Raw genomic sequence first — 19220 nt, 5'->3', positions numbered from 1 at the left:
TCTTTTTCCAAGTCACTAAGTTTGTGGTAATTTCTTATAACAGTGATAGGAAACAAATACAGCTTTTGATGATTGACCATCCCTGAACCAACTGGTCAAACTTTGGTGTAGGACTGTAAGGATGGTACACTACTCAGATATGGGCTATGTGCACTCCCAGAGCCAGGGTTGGAGTAAGTCCAACCCGAAGCACGTGCATGGAGTTTGAGGAAGGAATGAATCCATCATGCTCCTTAGCTGCTCTGTGGAATTCATGTGTACATACGTGTGTGTGTGTGTGTGTGTGTGTGTGTGTTTCTATCTATTTATAGTCTTATGATCCAATTAGCACTCTCTTTGGCTTCTGCTGCTAGTGATCAGTTGGTATGAAATTTCTCAATATTCTTTAGTCTCGGATGAAGGCCACTAGTCTATCGTGCATCAAGGCCAATACATTTGTGGCCTTTCACCTACATATGACTTTGAAGGCAGAAGCTGCCCATGTTTCAGAGTCTTTCTTCTTCTGTTTATAGTTCTGATACATTTTATTCTTACCACAGCCCATAAGTCAGATTTAGGCCATCTGAGAAACATTTTGTGCTCCTGACAAATACCATTAGCTTTCTTTATGTAATAGCATACAACATAAGCAACCTTATCTCTCCCCTGACCATCACAGCTCATCCCACTGATTCTGATGTAATCTCTGCATTTCTATTCCCTGGTCAAGTTCTGTGGATGGATCTTCTATTTCTAGAAGTGATCCAGATTTCAAAAACAAATTAGTCTGAAAATGAGGATCTATATACCACTTTCCATATATAGCAAGGAAGCTCAATATTGGTTTTGCAGAAGGCATGGCTCCAGTCATCTCAATTTATATACTCACTCACTGGTTCCAGTCACCAGATCACAAAATGGTATACTATTTCTCTCTCTCCCTCCATCTGAGGGTTCTAAACCCCAAAACCACATTATTCTGGAGCCACTTCTTTTGGTCCTATTTTGCTAATATTTTGGCTGCCATGGTGGATTGTCTCTTAGCTCAGTTCTCTTTTGATTTGATTCAGGTACAACTGGACACTCAAATGCCCCTGGAGACACCCCCGTGGGAAGCCGTGAACTGTAACTGGGTTTCTTTGCCTATTATCTTGGAGGTGGAAGACTGTGACAGTAAGGTGAAATCTTTAAAAGAAAGGCATTTGTTCCCATACACACAGTTTTTTCCCACTGGAGAAATGCAGGTATCTGCTGTTAATTGATGAGAGAAAGCATGCCCTGCCTCTTTCTCAGCTGGAAAAACACACAACAGAATTGCAAAGGAAGACCATTCTGTTCTTAATTTAGGTTTGCTCTATATGGTAACCCATATAATATCCATAGGGGGTAAGAATTTAGGAATGGTTTTCTTTATTTTACTCATTTCATTCTCTGCTCATTTAAGTGAGCTTTCACTTATGAACTCTAGGGGGTGCCCACAGGGTCTCTCTTCTGGACTCTCCTTCTTGAGGTATCCCCATAGTCGTTCATCCCCATTAACTACTTCTCTTTCTTCCCGATCCCAGCCTAGTGTGCTGTGGGTGCCCTTGAAATAGGTGTCCTTTCTTGTCCACAAGATTTCTGTGCTGGGCAGAAGATAGAAGAGGCAGGTAAAAGTGCTAGTCTGGCCTGAAAGTTGGATACAAATTTAAAAAAAACATCTGACACTTTATATTACAGATGTTTGTTTCCTGTCAACATCTCCCTTTTCCTCTTATATCGTATGTTAAGAGACTGTCCCCTGCCCACCGGACAGCCACCATTCTATCACCTACATATGGAAGCTTTCGGCTTCCAGGAAGTAGGGGTGGGGTGGGAGAAAACTCATCTCACTATGGAATTTTTTTGGTCTTTTTTTTTTTAATTTTATTTATTCATTTGAGAGAGAGAGAGAGAGCTCGAATAAGCATGAGCCAGGAGGGGCAGAGGTGGAAGGGGGAAGGGAGAAAGAACACGAAGCAGACTCCGCACTGAGCCCGGAGTCCATGCAGAGCTTGATCATGACCTGAGCTGAAACCAACAGTTGGATGCTCAACCAACTGTGATACCAGGATGCCCCCCAAACTCATTTCACTATATTAAAACCAACCAACCAACCAACCAACCAAGGTGGAGTATGTTAGTTTCTACAACTTCCTGGTGCCAATTTACAAACTTCATATCCATTATTTTTCCCCCTCTTTCTCTCCTGGTACTATAAAACGTGAACGTCTTTTTTGCTCCGCATTATCATTTATCATTAGTTATTCCTGCAGCAGGGACCTGACCCCTTTGCTTAACTTTATGGTGCTCCTCATCATCCAACACCCCTTAATTCTGCGCCTCTCAGTATTCCCGGTCATCCTTCCATCTGTCTTCTCCCACTCGTGGTCCTTTTATTTATGTCATTCATACCAGTTGCCCCGTTCTCTCATTCTTCATGCCCTCCCACTTTTCATCACTCTGACCTCTGCATCTGTGCTCCGGTTCACTAATGTGATCTTCAGCTGTGTCTGTTCTTCAGGTGCATCTATTCAGTTCATCTACTGTGTTTTATTTCAGTTACAGTAGTTTAAATTTTAATGATTCTGATCAATTTTTATAGCAGCCTATTTTGCTACATGGATATGGTATCTTTTTTATTAATGATTCTAAAGACTTTAATTATACTTTAAAAAAATCTCTCTCGGGGCGCCTGGGTGGCTCAGTGGGTTAAAGCCTCTGCCTTTGATTCAGGTCATGATCCCAGGGTCTTAGGATCGAGCCCCACATCGGGCTCTCTGCTCAGCGGGGAGCCTGCTTCCTCCTCTCTCTCTGCCTGCCTCTCTGCCTGCTTGTGATCTCTGTCAAATAAATAAATAAATAATCTTTAAAAATATTTAAAAAAATAAGAAAATCTTTCTCCATTTGGTGTATTTTTCCCCCCTCAGGAGTTCAGCATATTTAGGTTGATGCTTACATTTCAGGGTGTGATTTTCTTTCACTATTTGGTGATTCTTTGTTGTGTTCTTGTCTCTGACTTAACTTTCTCTGCTAGCTTCCATTATTGTAGAACCTTCCAGTAATTGTGATTAGCTCTGAGATAAGATAAGCTCTGAGGTAGACGATGTCAATAAGAAGTCTTACATGGGGAGTGTTCCTTGTGCCCCTTGGGTGTAGCTGGCCACTCAAGACCCAGCTTTGGTTTATGTGTGGACACGGTAAGACAGCTGTGTGGGAACTGGAAGTGGGCTCTCACCAGACATGGAATCTTCTGACGCCTCATCTAATCTTGGATTTCCCAGCCTGCAGAACTGTGAGAAATAAATTTCTGTTGTTTATAAGCTACCCAGTCCATGTATTCTGTTGCAGCAGGGGAATGGACTAAGACAGCATCTGAGTTGGTGTAAGTCAAAATTAGAAAACTGTCACCACCAGGCTCCTTCAGATATTCGGGAATTGACTTAAAACAGTCGGTTTGAGACAAAGACATCTGAATTTTGAAAAGGCTGAAATTGTTGCCTAGTTTTTAAACCTTGAATTATACTCAGATATCAAAGATGTATCAGAGGCTTACCAGTAAGAATATTCGTTTCTGTGTTGTGAAATTAGAAATAATCTTAAGTTTACAAAAAGGAAGTTGACTCAGTTTTTTTCTATCTCCCTAATGTAATACTACTGTGCAGCCACTAACAAGGCTGATGGAGAAGATAAAGTCATGGAAATATTCATGACATAATTAATGGGGGAAAAGCACGTTATAGAGCAATAGGTGCGGAGATTCTTTAAAGGCAAATTCTTTGCCTATGGAAAGGTAAAACCACAAAACTTCAAGTGATATTTTCAAAATGTTAAGATTTGGTTGGATTTATATAGGCTATTTCATAAAGTTAAAATTTATTGGGTGAAATGTATTACTTTTGTCATCATGAAAAGTGTTGCTATACTCATCTTTTCAGAAACGCATCTATTTGGGTAAAGCAGGAACCTAAATAATTGTTCTGGATCATTAAATAAGATCCTAATTCTTTCTTAAACAGTTGTAGTTTTAGTGAATTGATACAATAATTAAAGTGATTAATTAAAGATTGAACTAAAAATGATACCACTTAGACACTAATGATAAACTTACTGTGATAACAAAAAAAAATGTCTAGTGTTGAGACTTTTATTCTTCAAATTTTGGTTGGTATATATATGTATATATGTATATAGCAGACACAAGATAGCTACTGCAGTAGTGGTAGGTGGACTGCAGACCATTCTTAGAAAAATACTGCAGAAGTTCTTCTTCATTGCCAGCGGAATCTCATTTCTCACCTTGCAGGTGTCCTAGGCAAGCAGCCCAGTACTACCCACCAGCAGTTTGTAGGAACAAAGTAACGATGCCAACTAAGGGTAGGTATTTTGTATAAGCTTTTTTATCCCTAGGACTTTTAAATTATAATGAACAATTTTTTATGCTTATGGAGCTTTAGAATTCATAATAAACATCCTTTTTATTTTATATATCAGAAAAACAAGGTAAATGAATAGCCTTAGATCCAACAGCTACATTGTGATAAAGATGGGACTAGACCCTGGGACTCCACTGTCCCTTGCCAACATAATTTTTGCCCATCTGAGCTGACTCAGCTTTCATTTGCTAGTATCCTAGAATGCCGAGGTGTTTGTCAAACATATTTCTGAGCTGCAAACTTGACTGTGTGTCGGAAGCTCAGAGCTCCGCATTACTTTCAGCTCCCCCTGAACTTGTGATACTTTGGTTAGAGATGGGCCTTTGAGATGGGACACCTATTGATTTACTCCAGTTAATGCTGCATAGATATGATGTGCAGGTGGTTAAGTTAAAACACCACCCAGCTATGTGGTTATTGTTGACGAGATAAAGCCAACACCTGAAGGCTGAGCGTTCTGGAAATGCCCTCCTCGGTCCTGCTCACAATGGTAGTCGGCAGAATCTAGTGTCGTTTATTGCAGACGTATCTTTACTAAAAGGGCATGTTGTTTGTTAAGGCTTGTGGCTTCAGTTTCTTGATCTCCTTGACACCCAAAGGTAGAATTGTGGACTTTATGTCATGCATTCTCTTGTGGAATAGGCAGCAAGTGAAAACACAGGGATGTTAATGAATGAGATGGTGATGCAGTAATTCTAATGATTTGGCAGCATGTGTGTATCTGCACATCTCCTCTTCATTTGGTCCTAGTCCCTCCCCCCGACGGCAGTTAGATAGGACAGCACTTTACTTTATTGTTTTTCAAGTCTATGACTGCGAGGAAACTCACCTGCATTTTTTGAACTGATTTGTATCAGAGTTCACTGGAATGAGAGACTTTTGATTAATGCCTCTAGGTGGTGCCTGTGACCTGTATTTGGAGTCAGTAGCTTTGTGTGTCAAGCAGAGGAAGAACACTTTAGAGGAGAGAGATGGAGTGTGTGTGTGTGTGTGTGTGTGTGTGTGTGTCTGTGTTCCAATTTCCAAGCTCTGTAGAGAGACAGTATTAGAGACCAACGAGTGAGCTCAGGAACCCTATGTGGTTAGTCAGTCCTCATTTTTCTAATATCCTTTGTCTTTTCCCTTCTTAGAAAGAGAGTTCACAAGGTTGACATAAAAAAGGGGTGAAACCCAGAAAGGAATTGGAATTTTTAAAATTTATGACTAGCCATTTATGTTTTTAGGGGTGATAAAATGACACTTGCATGTAAATATTGCACATAAAATATATCTAATGAGTACACACAGAAGGCATTCTGTTAGCATTTTACTGTCTTTCTTTGTAATGACGGTGCATAGCAAGTCTTTTCCTCTCCATTTGTGTTGTAGCCCTCTTCACTGCCGCTTGGGGAGGTGGATTTGCTCACTCAGGTGTTGACATCATGTGTGATTGGAGTTTCTATCAGTGTTGCAGTGGAACTAAGGTGAATGTCCGTGTGTCACTCTAGAAAGCAGAGCTGGAAGGACCTTTAGAGATCAGCAAGGAAAAGAGTTTTCAAATCTTTGGTTTTGTGACCAGTAACCTTTTAAGCACAGATTGTCTAATCATGTTTTAGGTTTAGAATAATTAAAACAAACAAGGTCAGGAAAGTCTGTAATTAGCAGAGTCTGAATTGAATCAACGCAGCCTGGTCAACTGTCTCCAGCTTTCACTGCCTTTCTACCATATCATCTCTTTCATTGGATTTTCATGGACCTCATAGACCAAAAATTTGGGGGGTCAGTTTAGGTTTGGCAGTGTTTTACTTAGCAAGGATGTGAAAGCCACCCCTAATAGCATCTCACCACTGCTTCATAAAAGAAAGGATTAAAAAAAAACACTTATTTATTTGAGGGAACAAGAGAGTGAGAGAGAACATGAGCTCGTTGGAGAAGAGGGAGAGAGAATCCCAAGTTGACTCTGGACTTGGTGTGGAGCCCAATGCAGGCTGAAATGGGGTTTGACTTGGATCTTAGTCTCTGGACCCTGAGATCATGACGTGAGCCAAAATTAAGAGTCAGGGGCACCTGGGTGGCTCAGTGGGTTAAGCCTCTGCCTTCGGCTCAGGTCATGATCTCAGGGTCCTGGGATCGAGCCCCGCATTGGGCTCTCTGCTCCGTTGGGAACCTGCCTGTCTCTCTGCCTACTTGTGATCTCTGTCATCAAATAAATAAATAAAATGTTTAGAAAAAAATCAAGAGTCAGACACTTAACTTGCTAAGCCACCCAGGTACCCTAAAAGAAGGCATATTTTAACACCATATGGATTTAATCCCAGAATCAATCTTTTAATTTAATAATTTAACTTTATGTAAAACTCTACATTGTTCATTTCACCAAGGATAAATGAGCTCCTCTTAGTTTGTTGATAATCCATGAGCAGCAGTGGAGAACTACTGATCTAAGACAATATCTTCATTTTTTGGATAGAGAAATTGAGGTCCAAATAAGTTAAGTGATTTGTTTAAGGTCATCTGTCTTGCATGTAGCAGAGAACTGAGTTTTTCTTATTAATTCAATTTCTTATTAATTCAATAGATAGAAGCTCAGATGGCTTGTCCCCTTTTTTCTCTTTTTTCTTCTGTTGCTGAGTGAAGGACATATACAAAAGCTAAGAAGAGGTTGTATTTGTCAGGCAGAAAATAGATCCCATAACAAAATTTTCAATTCTGTGAAACAATGGCATTTTTATTTCCTGTGAAACCTAACTTGTTTCCTTTTTTCCCCTTGTCCTGTTTCCTTCTTTTCCATTTTTTCCTTCCCTGGCTTTATAGAGGTATAATTGAAAAATAGAAGTGCATATTCTTAAAATGGACAACACGTTGATTTGATATGAGTACACAATCTGAAACAATTATCACAATCAAGATAATGAACATATCCATCACCTCACATAGATACCATTTGTGTGTGTGTATGTGTGTGTGTGGTCCATTTTGGTTCTGAGTCCTGTTTAGAAATACATCTGTGTGGGATGCCTGGGTGGCTCAGTCATTAAGCGTCTGCCTTTGGCTCAAGTCATGATCCCAGGTTCCCGGGATCGAGTCCCACATCAGGCTCCTTGCTCCACAGGGAGCCTGCTTCTCCATCTACCTACTGTTCTCCTTGCTTGTGCTTGCTCTCTTGCTCTCTTGCTCTCTCTCTCTCTCTCTCTGACAAAGAAATAAATAAAATATTTTAAAAAATACATCAATGTGAATTCAAGGGAAAGGAATAATGTTTACTGAGTACTTGCTCTGTGACAGGGATTTTGCTAGGTGTTTTGCATAGTTATTTAACCTTTGCCTGTCTCACAGCAACAACTGAGATCCGGGTGAATAGCATTAAATGCCAAAATTTTCCACACCATTGAGTTTCCTTGTGTTTGGTCTTTTCTTTAGAAACACAGAACATACAGAACAGTACCTTCTTCCCCTCTGGAATTAATGATATTATTGTTTATGTATCTATAAATCCTCCCTCGTTCTTCATTTTACTATAGCTCTGGTCAAAAGAGGGCCTTTTTAGAATTACCCAACGGTGCTGGGGACCTTAATTGAGGGGAACTAAAGGGGAACTAAATTGAGATGAACTACATTTGTATGCAAATTAATGAAGGGGAAAGAGAAGTCAATGAATGCCATCTCATCTTTTGAAATCCTTTTCCGTATAGAAAAATGGGTGAACATTCTGAAGTAACCAGTCTTCACTAATATGACCACCAGGGGGTGTTCAATACTGTCAGATCTTGGTGGTCTGTCTCCAGTAAAATCACAGCACCACAGGTTTTCTGTAATTACATCTTTTCTCTCTGTTCCTCCTTTCTTCCTCAGAATGTCCATCCTTTCGGGACAGATAATTTACCTTTAATATATTGACTTTCGGAGCTTCAATAATATTCCATGAAAAATAAATAGTCTTTTTATGAGATTAGATCATATATTATATATGAAGTATTAGTTACCTTGACCATTGCTTCTTGAGATAACCTTTCTAGAGCCTCCGTGAAATGATCTAGGATAAACATGCCACAGGAATGCTCTCTGCCTCTCACCTCTAATTTTCTCATTTTCTTTTGTTCCAGCCCATCATTACAGCCAAATTTAAATTCCCCTTTCCTTAATAAAAGATTTTCTGGCTATTTGATTCTAGAGAACTTCTCTTAACCTCTTACAGCATTTAGGGATCAGTTCCTAATTCCCTACATGGTCCTGCATTGTCTAACACCATCAGCGTCTCCATAGCGTTCCCTCCTCTGTAGGGTTAAGAACTCCTAAAGGACAAACAATTGGAAATTCTCCCCAGGCCACCATGGTATAGGACTGAAACTAGGGTCTCCATGATAAGGGTAAAACATACATCAGGCTCCATCCTTACCCACTGTGTGAGAACTCTAGCTTCCCTGGATTCTTCCAAATCAGTTCTGAGTCGGCCTGGGGTTCCCTCTGTGGGTGCATCTGTCAGTCACTTGCTCCCAGGATTTGGTGCCCACTGTCCACCCCGGCCTTCCCCACAGTGATGCCATTGCTGCTGCCACTGAAAGCATCTGGAGTCTCTGCAGTGCAGTCACAGTCCTGCCCATCAAATTGGCCTCCTCCCCAGCTCCTTGTGCAGGAAAATAGCTTAGTGTTTGTTGCCCTTTGCTCAGCCTTTTTAAAATAAAAAACCATTTTTTTTTCCAATTTACACAACCCAAGACCTTGAAAAGTTTTAAATACAGAAATGTTTTTCTCTTTGTTGAGGTATAAGTATACGTATATGTGTATATACTTCTCTTTTTTACATTAGATTTTTTTTTACAAAATATGTATATTACTCTATAATTTAAAGAATTTATTTCACAAAAGTCTTTGTCCACAAAATAAAGCTTTCTATGAAACATCCAAATAACATGGCTTGTGCACCAACACTAGGCAGAGGAGTGCAAAGTTCACTCTTTTCACTGTGTGTTTTTTTCCCAAGTGTCCTGAAACTCACCCAGCTCACTTACACCCTCCATTCTGTCTACCCGTTCATCACCTGTCGCTGTCATCTGAGAATGAATACAGCCCTGAGGGCCATAGGCTGCATCCCCCTAAACCCAGTGCCAGGAACTCAACTGCCCCCAGACATTTCCTCACTGTCTTGGTGTTCCTCACGCCATACTTGCTCCTGGTGGAAATACCTATGGATCCACACTTTGAGGTGTGAAAGAGGATACTTCTCAGCATCATACTTCATTGAGGTGCCCACAACAACAATGCCTGCTTTAAGGTAGACAATTTTCAATTCACTTATTGATTCATTGACTCATTTTTTTTCTTTCATTCAAGAAAAATGTTTGTTGAGTACTAACTCCATGTCAGGGACAATACTAAGGGCTGGATAATTTCCCACCAGGAGTCCTCAAAGGGCCTGAGAGGGGTGGGAAGTGGTGGTGAGAGTCTGTGTTGGAACAGGTTCCAACATTAGGTGCACACTGGTCCTGAAACCCACATTCCCTTCAATGACTTTGGCCCTAGGTCTCAGTTCTGGTGATCTGTGGCCTCACCCTTCTTATGTGGGTTTCCTTGTGGGCAGCAGCTTATCTTGTTGACATCTGGCTTGAATATAACCATCCTCTCCCGTCATAGTTCTAAAGACATGTTTTTGTATCTTTGACTCTCAAGAGTGTGGCTTTGGGATTCATTTCATTCTTTACCAGGAGGCACTTTTTACTTCATACACATTTATAACAGCATATCATTCTATTCAACTCCATCAAACAGACCTCTAAATTCAGGAGAGTTTCTGGCACAATTATGACAAAAGGCCATTATGCTCACCATATATTTAGACCTCTAAATTCAATTGCTGTGTTGAGAGAGAAACACAATTCCTTTAATCTACAAATCGGAGCCCTGATTTAGCTATAATATCCTGTAATAACTATATGTATATATATAAAATTTTGAATTATTTTCTCCTCCTCCTCTTCCTAACTTGACTTTATATATAATAAATGCTAACAGATATTATTAAATATTCTTTGAAAACAATTTCAAAACCTATATAATCACCCATCGTGTGAATGTCCCATAAATGATTTCACCATATTTTTGGGGTGCTTGTTTTTTGTTTGTAAATTTTTGCTGTTATATGAAATCTCGTGATGAGAAACTTCAGATATAAATCTCAGCCCATACTTATTTCTTTAGGAATGGCTTCTATTAGTAGAATTACTGGCTTTTATTAAACAGGAAATTTTTTTTCCATTAGTTTTCACCAATTTTCCTTTCTCAGCAATGTATGAGAGCTATCCCACTATATCTTTATTAACAATGATGTTTAGAATTTATTCTTTTGGCATTTTGAAAGAAGCATTGTTTTAATTTACATATTTGGTTACCACCAAGAATGTACATTTTAATATGCATTGTTGGATTTTATATTTCTATTAGCTTTAATGCTTTTTATAATAATTTATGAACTTGCTTTATATGGTGAGCATAATGGCCTTTTGTCATAATTGTGCCAAGAGTTCTTTCACCATCGGGTTGTCTTTGCATATTGGCTATAGCATTTTGACAGATGTAAACTTAAAATTTTTATATGTCCATTTTTTGTCATATTTTTGGTGATATCCTGGCAAGTATCATTCACAATCAAATATCAGCAAAATACTCACATATATTTTTCCATTTAATTGTTTTATTTTATTTTATTTTATTTTTTTAAAGATTTTATTCATTTATTTGTCAGAGAGAGAGGAGCGAGAGTGAGCACAGGCAGACAGAGTGGCAGGCAGAGGCAGAGGGAAGAGCAGGCTCCCTGCCAAGCAAGGAGCCCGATGTGGGACTCGATCCCAGAACGCTGAGATCATGACCTGAGCTGAAGGCAGCTGCTTAACCAACTGAGCCACCCAGGCGTCCCTAATTGTTTTATTTTAAAGCCATGTTAAAAACATGAAGTTTTATAGATTTTATAGACTAGCCTCTTTTTTTTTCCTCTCAAAGGTTGACCTAATATGCCTCATATTCTTTGTTGAATAATTAATTTTTTCTCTTGTTTATGATGTTACCTTTGTGACACATTACATTCTTTTATGAACTACAGTTATTTGGGGTGTCAGTCTTGTTTGATTGTTGGTTTGTCTCTTTACCAGTACCAACATTGACTTAATTACTATGATTTTAAAATAAATGTTAATATTTGGTAAAACAAGACTCCTTTATTACTGCATTAAAAATTATTCTGAATCTTGTCTATTTATAGTTCTAGACTAAACTTAGAATAACTTTGTAATGTTATCCAGTTAGGATTTTTCCTACTCCATTTGATAACTTTTTACGGGGTCCTTCACTGGGCTAGGCACTCCTTATTCTAGGTGCTGGGGAGGGAATGCAATTGTGTACAAGACAGGCAGTCACTGCTGTCATGGGGTTCCCAACCTCATAGAGGAGACAGATGATGGGCTAAAGCAGGAGTAGCTATATAGTGCAATGTCAGGTGGTGATAGGTGTGACAAACAAAAAAAGCAGGGCAAAGCATAGAATGATCGAGATGGTATTGGGTAACGTGGTCCTCTCTAAGGAGATGGTATTTGCATAGCTCTACTAGATCAAGGGTGATACTGGATAGATATCTTTGCTTATTTGTTATTTATAGAAATGATTCAGATATATGTTTAATATAAGGTTATTATTTAACAATATTTATTTGTACATTAAATAATTTCCTTCTGGTTCTAGGGCTTTTAAAAAGATTTTTAATTTATTTTTGCAAGAGCAAGAGACAGAGAGAGTGAACATGAGCTGGGGTGGTGGCGTAGGGCCAGAGGGAGAGGGAGAAGCAGATTCCTGGCTGAGCAGGGAGCCTGATGTGGGACTCAATCCCAGAACCTAGGATCATAACCTAAGCTGAAGACAAATGCTTAGCCAACTGAGCCACCCAGAAGCCCTAGTTCTAGTTTTTAAGTTGAAATTTTTTCCCCTTAAGAATGGGTTATGGGTATTCAGATTCCTTGTTAGTATCTTTTGATGATTGTATGGTTTTTGTTCTTTGAGTTGTAGGTTTAAGGAAAGATTTATAGATTTTCTAATATTAAGCAATTATCGGACTCTTTAAATCAGTCTTATTCAATTATGTTAGATGTTTGCTTCAGTCTGCTGATCAATTAATTTACTTTGTTCTTATTTTGCGCTTTTCTAATCCATATAAGCAAGGTTGATTTATAACTTGTATTTTGGACTCTCTTTGGTCACCTTTGCTATTTTGGTCATACTAGCTTAATAAAATGAACTGGATTACTTAGCAGTAAAAAGTATCTGGGTCTGGGGTGCCTGGGTGGCTCAGTGGGTTAAGCCTCTGCCTTTGGCTCAGGTCATGATCTTGGGGTCCTGGGATCGAGTCCCGCATTGGGCTCTCTGCTCAACAGGGAGCCTGCTTCCCCTCTCTCTGCCTGCCTCTCTGCCTACTTGTGATCTGTCTCTCTCTGTCAAATAAATAAATAAACTTTAAAAAAATTGTCTGGTCCTAAAATCTTTTACTGGAAATAATTAGATGATAGCTTTCAATTTCTTCAAAGCTTATTGATCTTTTCTTGTTTGTTATTTGATTATGTATATTTCCCCTCTCAACCTTTTATTTCATTGAGATTTTGAGATTTATCAGCACAGTCTAATGCACCGTAACTATCTATTTTCAGGAAAATTCCTTTTCATTGTGAAGCCCATCCTCTTCCTATGATTTAGGCATGAGACAACAGAGGCAGGACTGGGGCAATCTGAGACTGACACTGGGGTCTACTCATTTGTCCTTAGTTCATTATCTGTGAACAAATACATTCAGGTGGAAGCAAAGGGAGGCAAAAGAAGATGTTTAATTATTCAACATGGATTTCAAAAAGATGCATATTCTGGATATTTCAATACCATGAGGGCTGGTACATGATGTAGACTAGCATGAGATTGAGGGTTTTGTTGGCAGACCGCCTGGGATTAAAACCAGACTTCATCGTTGACTAGCTGACTTTGGAAAAATTACTGTGCTCCTCTGGACTTCAGGTTTTTCATTTTTTTAAAGATTTTTATTTATTTATTTGACAGAGAGAATGAGATAGCGAGAGAGAGTACATGAGTTGGGAGGAGAGGGAGGAGCAGGCTCCTCAGTGAGCAGGGGGCCTCACGTGGGCTTGATCGCAGGACCCTGGGATCTTGACCTGAGCCGAAGCCAGACACTTAACCAACTGAGCCACCCAGGTGCCCCTGGGTTTTTCATTTGTTAAATGGAAATTAATTCATTTACTGATTCAACAAGTATTTGTTTTATTTCTTGAGAGCCTCCTATGTGTTAGGCACTGTTTTAAGCTCTGCAAATTCAGCAGTTAAAAAAAAATGCTTGATCTTTGAGTGTATCCTACTTGGAGTTCTTGAATATGTAGATTAATTTTCCCCAACTTTATTGAGCTGTAATTGACATATAACAGTGTGTAACTTTAAGGTGCAAAATGTGTTGATTTGATGTATTTATATATTGCGATATGATTACCATCATAGTGTTAGCTAACACCTCCATCATGTCACATAATTACCATTTCTTTTTTGGGGTGAGAATATTTAAGATGTACTGTTTCAGTAGCTTTCAAGTGTACATCATAGAATTTTTAGCAATCACAATGCTGTGCATTATCCCCAGAACTTATTCGTGTTCTAACTAGAAGTTTGTACCCGTTGACCAGCAGCCCCCTACTTCCCTACCTCCCAGCCTCTGTTAACTGCCTTTCTACTCTCTGTTTCTAGAAGCTCAGCTTTTTTAGATTCTGTGTACATCATACAGTATTTTTCTTTCCGTGACTTAGCAGATGTCCTGATGGAACATCCACATTGTTGAAAATTAAAGGATTTCCTTCTTTTTCATGGCTGAATAATATTTTGTTATGTATAAATATAATATTTACATATCATTAAACATATTTCTTATATTTAATAAATAATATTAATATATTATAGAAATATACTGGATCTATTTAATGTATAAATACACATACAAATCTTGTGACTGGGTGGCTCAGTAGGTTAAGCCTCTGCCTTTGGCTCAGGTCATGATCTCAGGGTCCTGGGATTGAGCCCCGCATCGGGCTCTCTGCTCAGCAGGGAGCCTGCTTCCCCTCTCTCTCTGCCTGCTGCCCTGCCTACTTGTGATCTCTGTCTGTCAAATAAATAAATAAATAAATAAAATTTAAACAATACACATACAAATATATTTAATTATATATTTAATACATCTTTTTTATCCATTCATTTATCAGTGTTCACTTAGGTTGTTTCCATATCCTGGCTATTGTCAATAATGCTGCAGTAAACATGGAAATGCAGATATCTCTTCAAGATTCTGTTTCCATTTCCTTTGGACATATACCCAGAGTTAGGATTGCTGGATCATATGACAGTTCTATTTTTAATTTTTAATTTTAATTTTGAGGCACCTCCACACTGTTTTCCATAGTGGGGGTACCAGTTTACATTTCCATCCGCTGTACAAAGGATTCTCTTTTCTTCACATCCTCACCAATACCTGTTACCTTTTATTTTCTTAAGGATAGCCGTTCTAACATCTCATTTGGTGATATCTCATTATAGTTGTGATCATTTTTTGTACTTGTTGGCTATTTGTGTGTTTTCATTGGGATAAATGTCTTTTTAGTCCCTCTATCCATTTTCTAATCAGATTGTCTTTTTGCTATTGATTTGTGTGCTTTATTTGTGTATTTTGGATATTAGCCTCTTAGCTGACCTGTGGTTTGCAAAGTCTCTCCCATCGCATAGGCTGTCTTTTCACTTTGCTGATGGTCTCTTTGTAGAAGCTTTTTAGTTTGATGTGGTCCCACTTGTTTGTTTTTGCCTTTGTTGATTGTGCTTTTGGTGTCATATCCAAGAAGTCATTGTCATATCCAAGACTTATGTCAAGGAGATCCCCCCCCCCTTTTTTTTTCCTAAGAGTTTTAGTTTCAGGTCTTACATTTATGTCTTTAATTCATTTCAAGTTAGTTTTTTGCATGCTGTAAGACAAGGAGTCCAATTTCATTTTTCTGCTTGTGGTTGTTCAGTTTTCCCAAAACCATTTATGGAAGAGTCTATCCTTTCCTCATTGATGATTCTTGGCTCCCTTGTCAAATAGTAGTTGAACATTAGATCAACTTTTTTTAAAAAATCAAATTTGAGAAATTATTAGCCACTATTTCTTCACATTTTTTTCTGCCCCCTCTGCTCTATTCTTTTCTCGTTGATTCCTATTTTACATATGTAGGTAGCTTGACAGTTTCCCACAGTTGTCAGAGGCTCTGTTCATTTTCTTCATTCATCTTCCTTTCTGTATAATCTTAATACTTTCAAGTTTTCTGATTCTTTCTTCTACCAGTTCTGCTATGAGAAAGCAGAGCCACTCTGCTGTGAACACTACTTTACCTATAATGCAGAGGAAGACCTCTGAGGAGGCAACACTTGAGTTAAGACTTGGTCATAGTAAAATCTGTTCCCTAAAAATAGTCAGCTATTCTCCAACTGAATTGGAAACTCTGAATGGGTTGGAGAAGGGGGATGATCCTTCCCTGGGCATCTCCATGAACCCGTGAACTTGATGGGAATTTCTGTGTTCCTACTTTAGCTCTCTAGATGTGCAGTACAGATCAATGCTCTAGTTCTGAGAACTTTATTTTTAGAATAACTCAATGCCATTTGTTCTAAAACCCCTTGCATTTGCAAAGGAACCTTTATTATTTAGGCAGACTTGAATTTTTTACAGAGAAGTGGGAGGACTTAATTATAGTTTCAACACACGTTGGCATGCTTGGAACTATTCAAAAGGAAGTCAAAGAATTTTGAGAATTTAAGCCAAGATACTTATTTCATCTTAATAATGTTGTGACTTGATGTTTATTTTACCAGTAAATATTCCCATAAGTATCAGGTAATTGGGCTTTATTCTATGGCCTGAAGGCCAGTATTCCTGAACTTGGTGAAACCAACTGAATATATGAATTCCAAAGATGGAATTTCTCCATGGAAAATACGTTGCTTCCAGCCCTTGGTATTCACACCTAAGGCCTATTGGCAGCTGTTCTTTGGCCTGCTGAAATAGGCATGGTGGTACATAAAGACAGTTTCTATGGAGACCTGAACCCAAATGATATTGGGGCTTTGAAGATCAAAGACAATTCCCTGAATTGTTTGGAGAGCCCAGTGAAGGTTTAAGAACTTTATTGTTCTCCACAGAAAACACTACAGCCAAGACTTTGAAATGTTTTCTTCTCCAGGTGCATTAGAACTATGCACAGAATAGAAATTTCTAGTTTGCTCATGAATTTATCTGCTCTATTTTACCAGGTATTTTACAACATCCGTCTCTACTGTAAAGAAAATTGTCATCTTCCATTTTTACTTTTCTCATCCTTATTTTAATAAACAGGTGAAGCAATAAGATACACAGAATATGCTGGCCCTATAAATTTGGTAGCAGATACTGATTTCTTTTCATAAATCATGGATAATCTATTCAGTGTATTATTATCACCACACACTGTTCTTAATATATACAAATGACCATGTTGCCAGATGCACATACAGCTAAATTGTAGTTCTACCTGTAAAGATTCCTTGTTTCTTTGTTTAGTATTTTGGTACAAACCCCGTTATTACAACCTTAGCAGAAACTAAAGTGACAGAAAATATTTTCCCATGAATATGTCTTCCCAAGAGTGCATTTTATTTTTCATTTTGTGGAGCTTGATTTAGACTGTTTCTTCTGATCAGTTCCCATTTTGTATAAGTCCAAATGAATGGCAGTGGGGGCATTTTCTTCTTGGCTGAAAGAGATTGTCAAGATAAAATATCTGAACATAACATGAATATGCATCCTTGGTTTCAAGGGCCATTTTAGAGGCCCTTGTAGTCAAAAGTATCATATTCATCATGAAGACTGGATATTATTATACCAAGATTTATGATTATATTAATATGTGCACATAAAATATGGAGAGAGGGGATGGTATAATTTGAAGAAGATCTCGAAGTATTTATTAAAACTTTCAAGGCCTTTCTTTCCTTCCCATAGACATCCAGAACCAAAGTAATCAAGCTGCCTAGATTGTATTTACTAAAGTCTAATTTCCTTACCATTCCCTAAGGGAGCATGCCATTTCTGCCCCTTCTCTCTGAGACAGATCCATTTACCACCAGCCACATTTCCAGGCTGGTTCTACATATTTTCTTTACTTTTCATGCCTGCTTTCTTTCCTCCCCTGTGGCTGTGCACAATTGCCAGAATCTCCTTTCATCGTACCTCTATTCTTTCCTCTCCCTACCACAAAGAAAGGACTTTTGACTTAGGATTGTGATATACCTCAATCAGGGATTTTAACTTCCCTCCATGCAAAGAATTATGTTTTAATAGTGAGCTATAACTAGGGTTTAAACCAAACTGGAAAATTGGCTGTTTGCCATTTAATACAGAAGAATCATAGGATGAAAAGATATAGGAAGGATTTTGGAGAGTATCAGTATTTTGCCATCATTTTTCATTAGAGGACTTCCATTGCAGCAGAAAAAGAGCCAATTCAGCAGATGTCTGAGGCACAGAGAAAGTTCCACTCAGAAAGAACATAATATATAATGTCTTTGAAGTTCACTATTTTATCTTTAAATATTTCTGCAACTTTAGGTTGATATCAAATTATATTTTTATTTGTTCTCTAATAAAAATAGTTTTAAAATTACTTACCATTAAGTATAATGATCCCTATCTGTCCTTCACCTTTGTGTAGTATGTAGCACATATCCATATACCTTGGGGAGTTAGTAAACCCCAAAACAAAAAATACAGGCTGGATAATTATGTCCTATGGTAGGTGAGAGAACTAAGATTTAGAAATGTAGAAATTTGCTCTAAGATCACCCTGGTAGAATCAACATGAGAATTCAAGTCCAGTGACTTCCAGCCCAATGAATTTCTCATCAAACTCAGACATATGTTTCAACCCAATAACTTTTCCATCTGGGTGCCCAAGAAACTAAGGTTTCTAGAAGTCAGGAAAATCTTTGGAACCTGACTGACTTCATTTAACCTGGGTTCCATGCTATGTAAGTATACCTGAAAAACTACTGTAAGAGTAATTGTGCCTCTGTCAGCAGTCTTGCTCAAAAGGGGAGATGTGAAGATGTGTGTGTGTGTGTGTGTGTGTGTGTGTGTGTGTGTGTGAGATTGTAGATGAGAGGGAAAGTAGTGAGTGGTGATGGCGGCAGCAGAGATGGGTAGCATTCAACACTAGATCATCATATTTTCTCATTTTCTGAAACCACTACTCTTTCCTGAAATCCATTAGACAGCTTTTGGCTTTAGGCTGCTGAAGGAAAGCATTATTTAGTGAGTACTGCAGGGGCTGATTCTTGTGGAACTCAGGAGAGTTAGATTTGGCTGATGTCGAGATTTTCACGAGCTTTTGAATTTTCAGAGACATTTTGTACTTTAAGATGGATATTAATAGTCTTGTTCTCTGTCTGCTAGATAAAACTTATGGATAAAAAGAGGAACTTCATTTGTTCCTCATGGAAGATACAAAATATATTTGAGTGACTGAATAGCTGGTTGAATCTTTGTGGATAATCATCAATCAAATTTATGTAGCCATTTTCATGACTAAGGGGAAAATTGCTCTTCTAAACTAAATTGATTAGAAGAGGTTAAATTATATCCCTTGAAAAATTATAATACAAGTAAAATGTACACACTCTAACCAACCAAACATAAATAAGGAAAAGCCCTTATTGCTTCCTTTC

The 19220-nt window shown here is 38.3% G+C and overlaps 1 protein-coding gene across 6 annotated transcripts in view; it reads left to right on the top strand.

The window, feature by feature from the left end:
- LOC101680631 (cytochrome c oxidase assembly protein COX18, mitochondrial) overlaps positions 1-19220 on the top strand; it is an 80103-nt gene that overhangs the window by 26591 nt on the left and 34292 nt on the right. The window contains exon 6 of one of the 6 annotated variants that reach the window (XM_013063420.2): positions 1050-1816. The exons of 4 other annotated variants lie outside the window; for them this stretch is intronic. In XM_013063420.2, coding sequence (XP_012918874.1) covers positions 1050-1241 — 192 coding nt within the window. In that variant the 3' untranslated portion in view covers positions 1242-1816. Of the gene's footprint in view, positions 1-1049; positions 1817-19220 lie in introns of those variants that run through there. One more of the 6 variants, XM_013063421.2, reaches the window with a different exon arrangement.

This window comes from Mustela putorius, unplaced genomic scaffold, assembly GCF_011764305.1.
Source record: "Mustela putorius furo isolate JIRA1106 unplaced genomic scaffold, ASM1176430v1.1 tig00000430_pilon_pilon_pilon, whole genome shotgun sequence".
NCBI lineage: Eukaryota > Metazoa > Chordata > Mammalia > Carnivora > Mustelidae > Mustela > Mustela putorius.
This window is presented reverse-complemented; position numbering and strand designations above follow the sequence as displayed.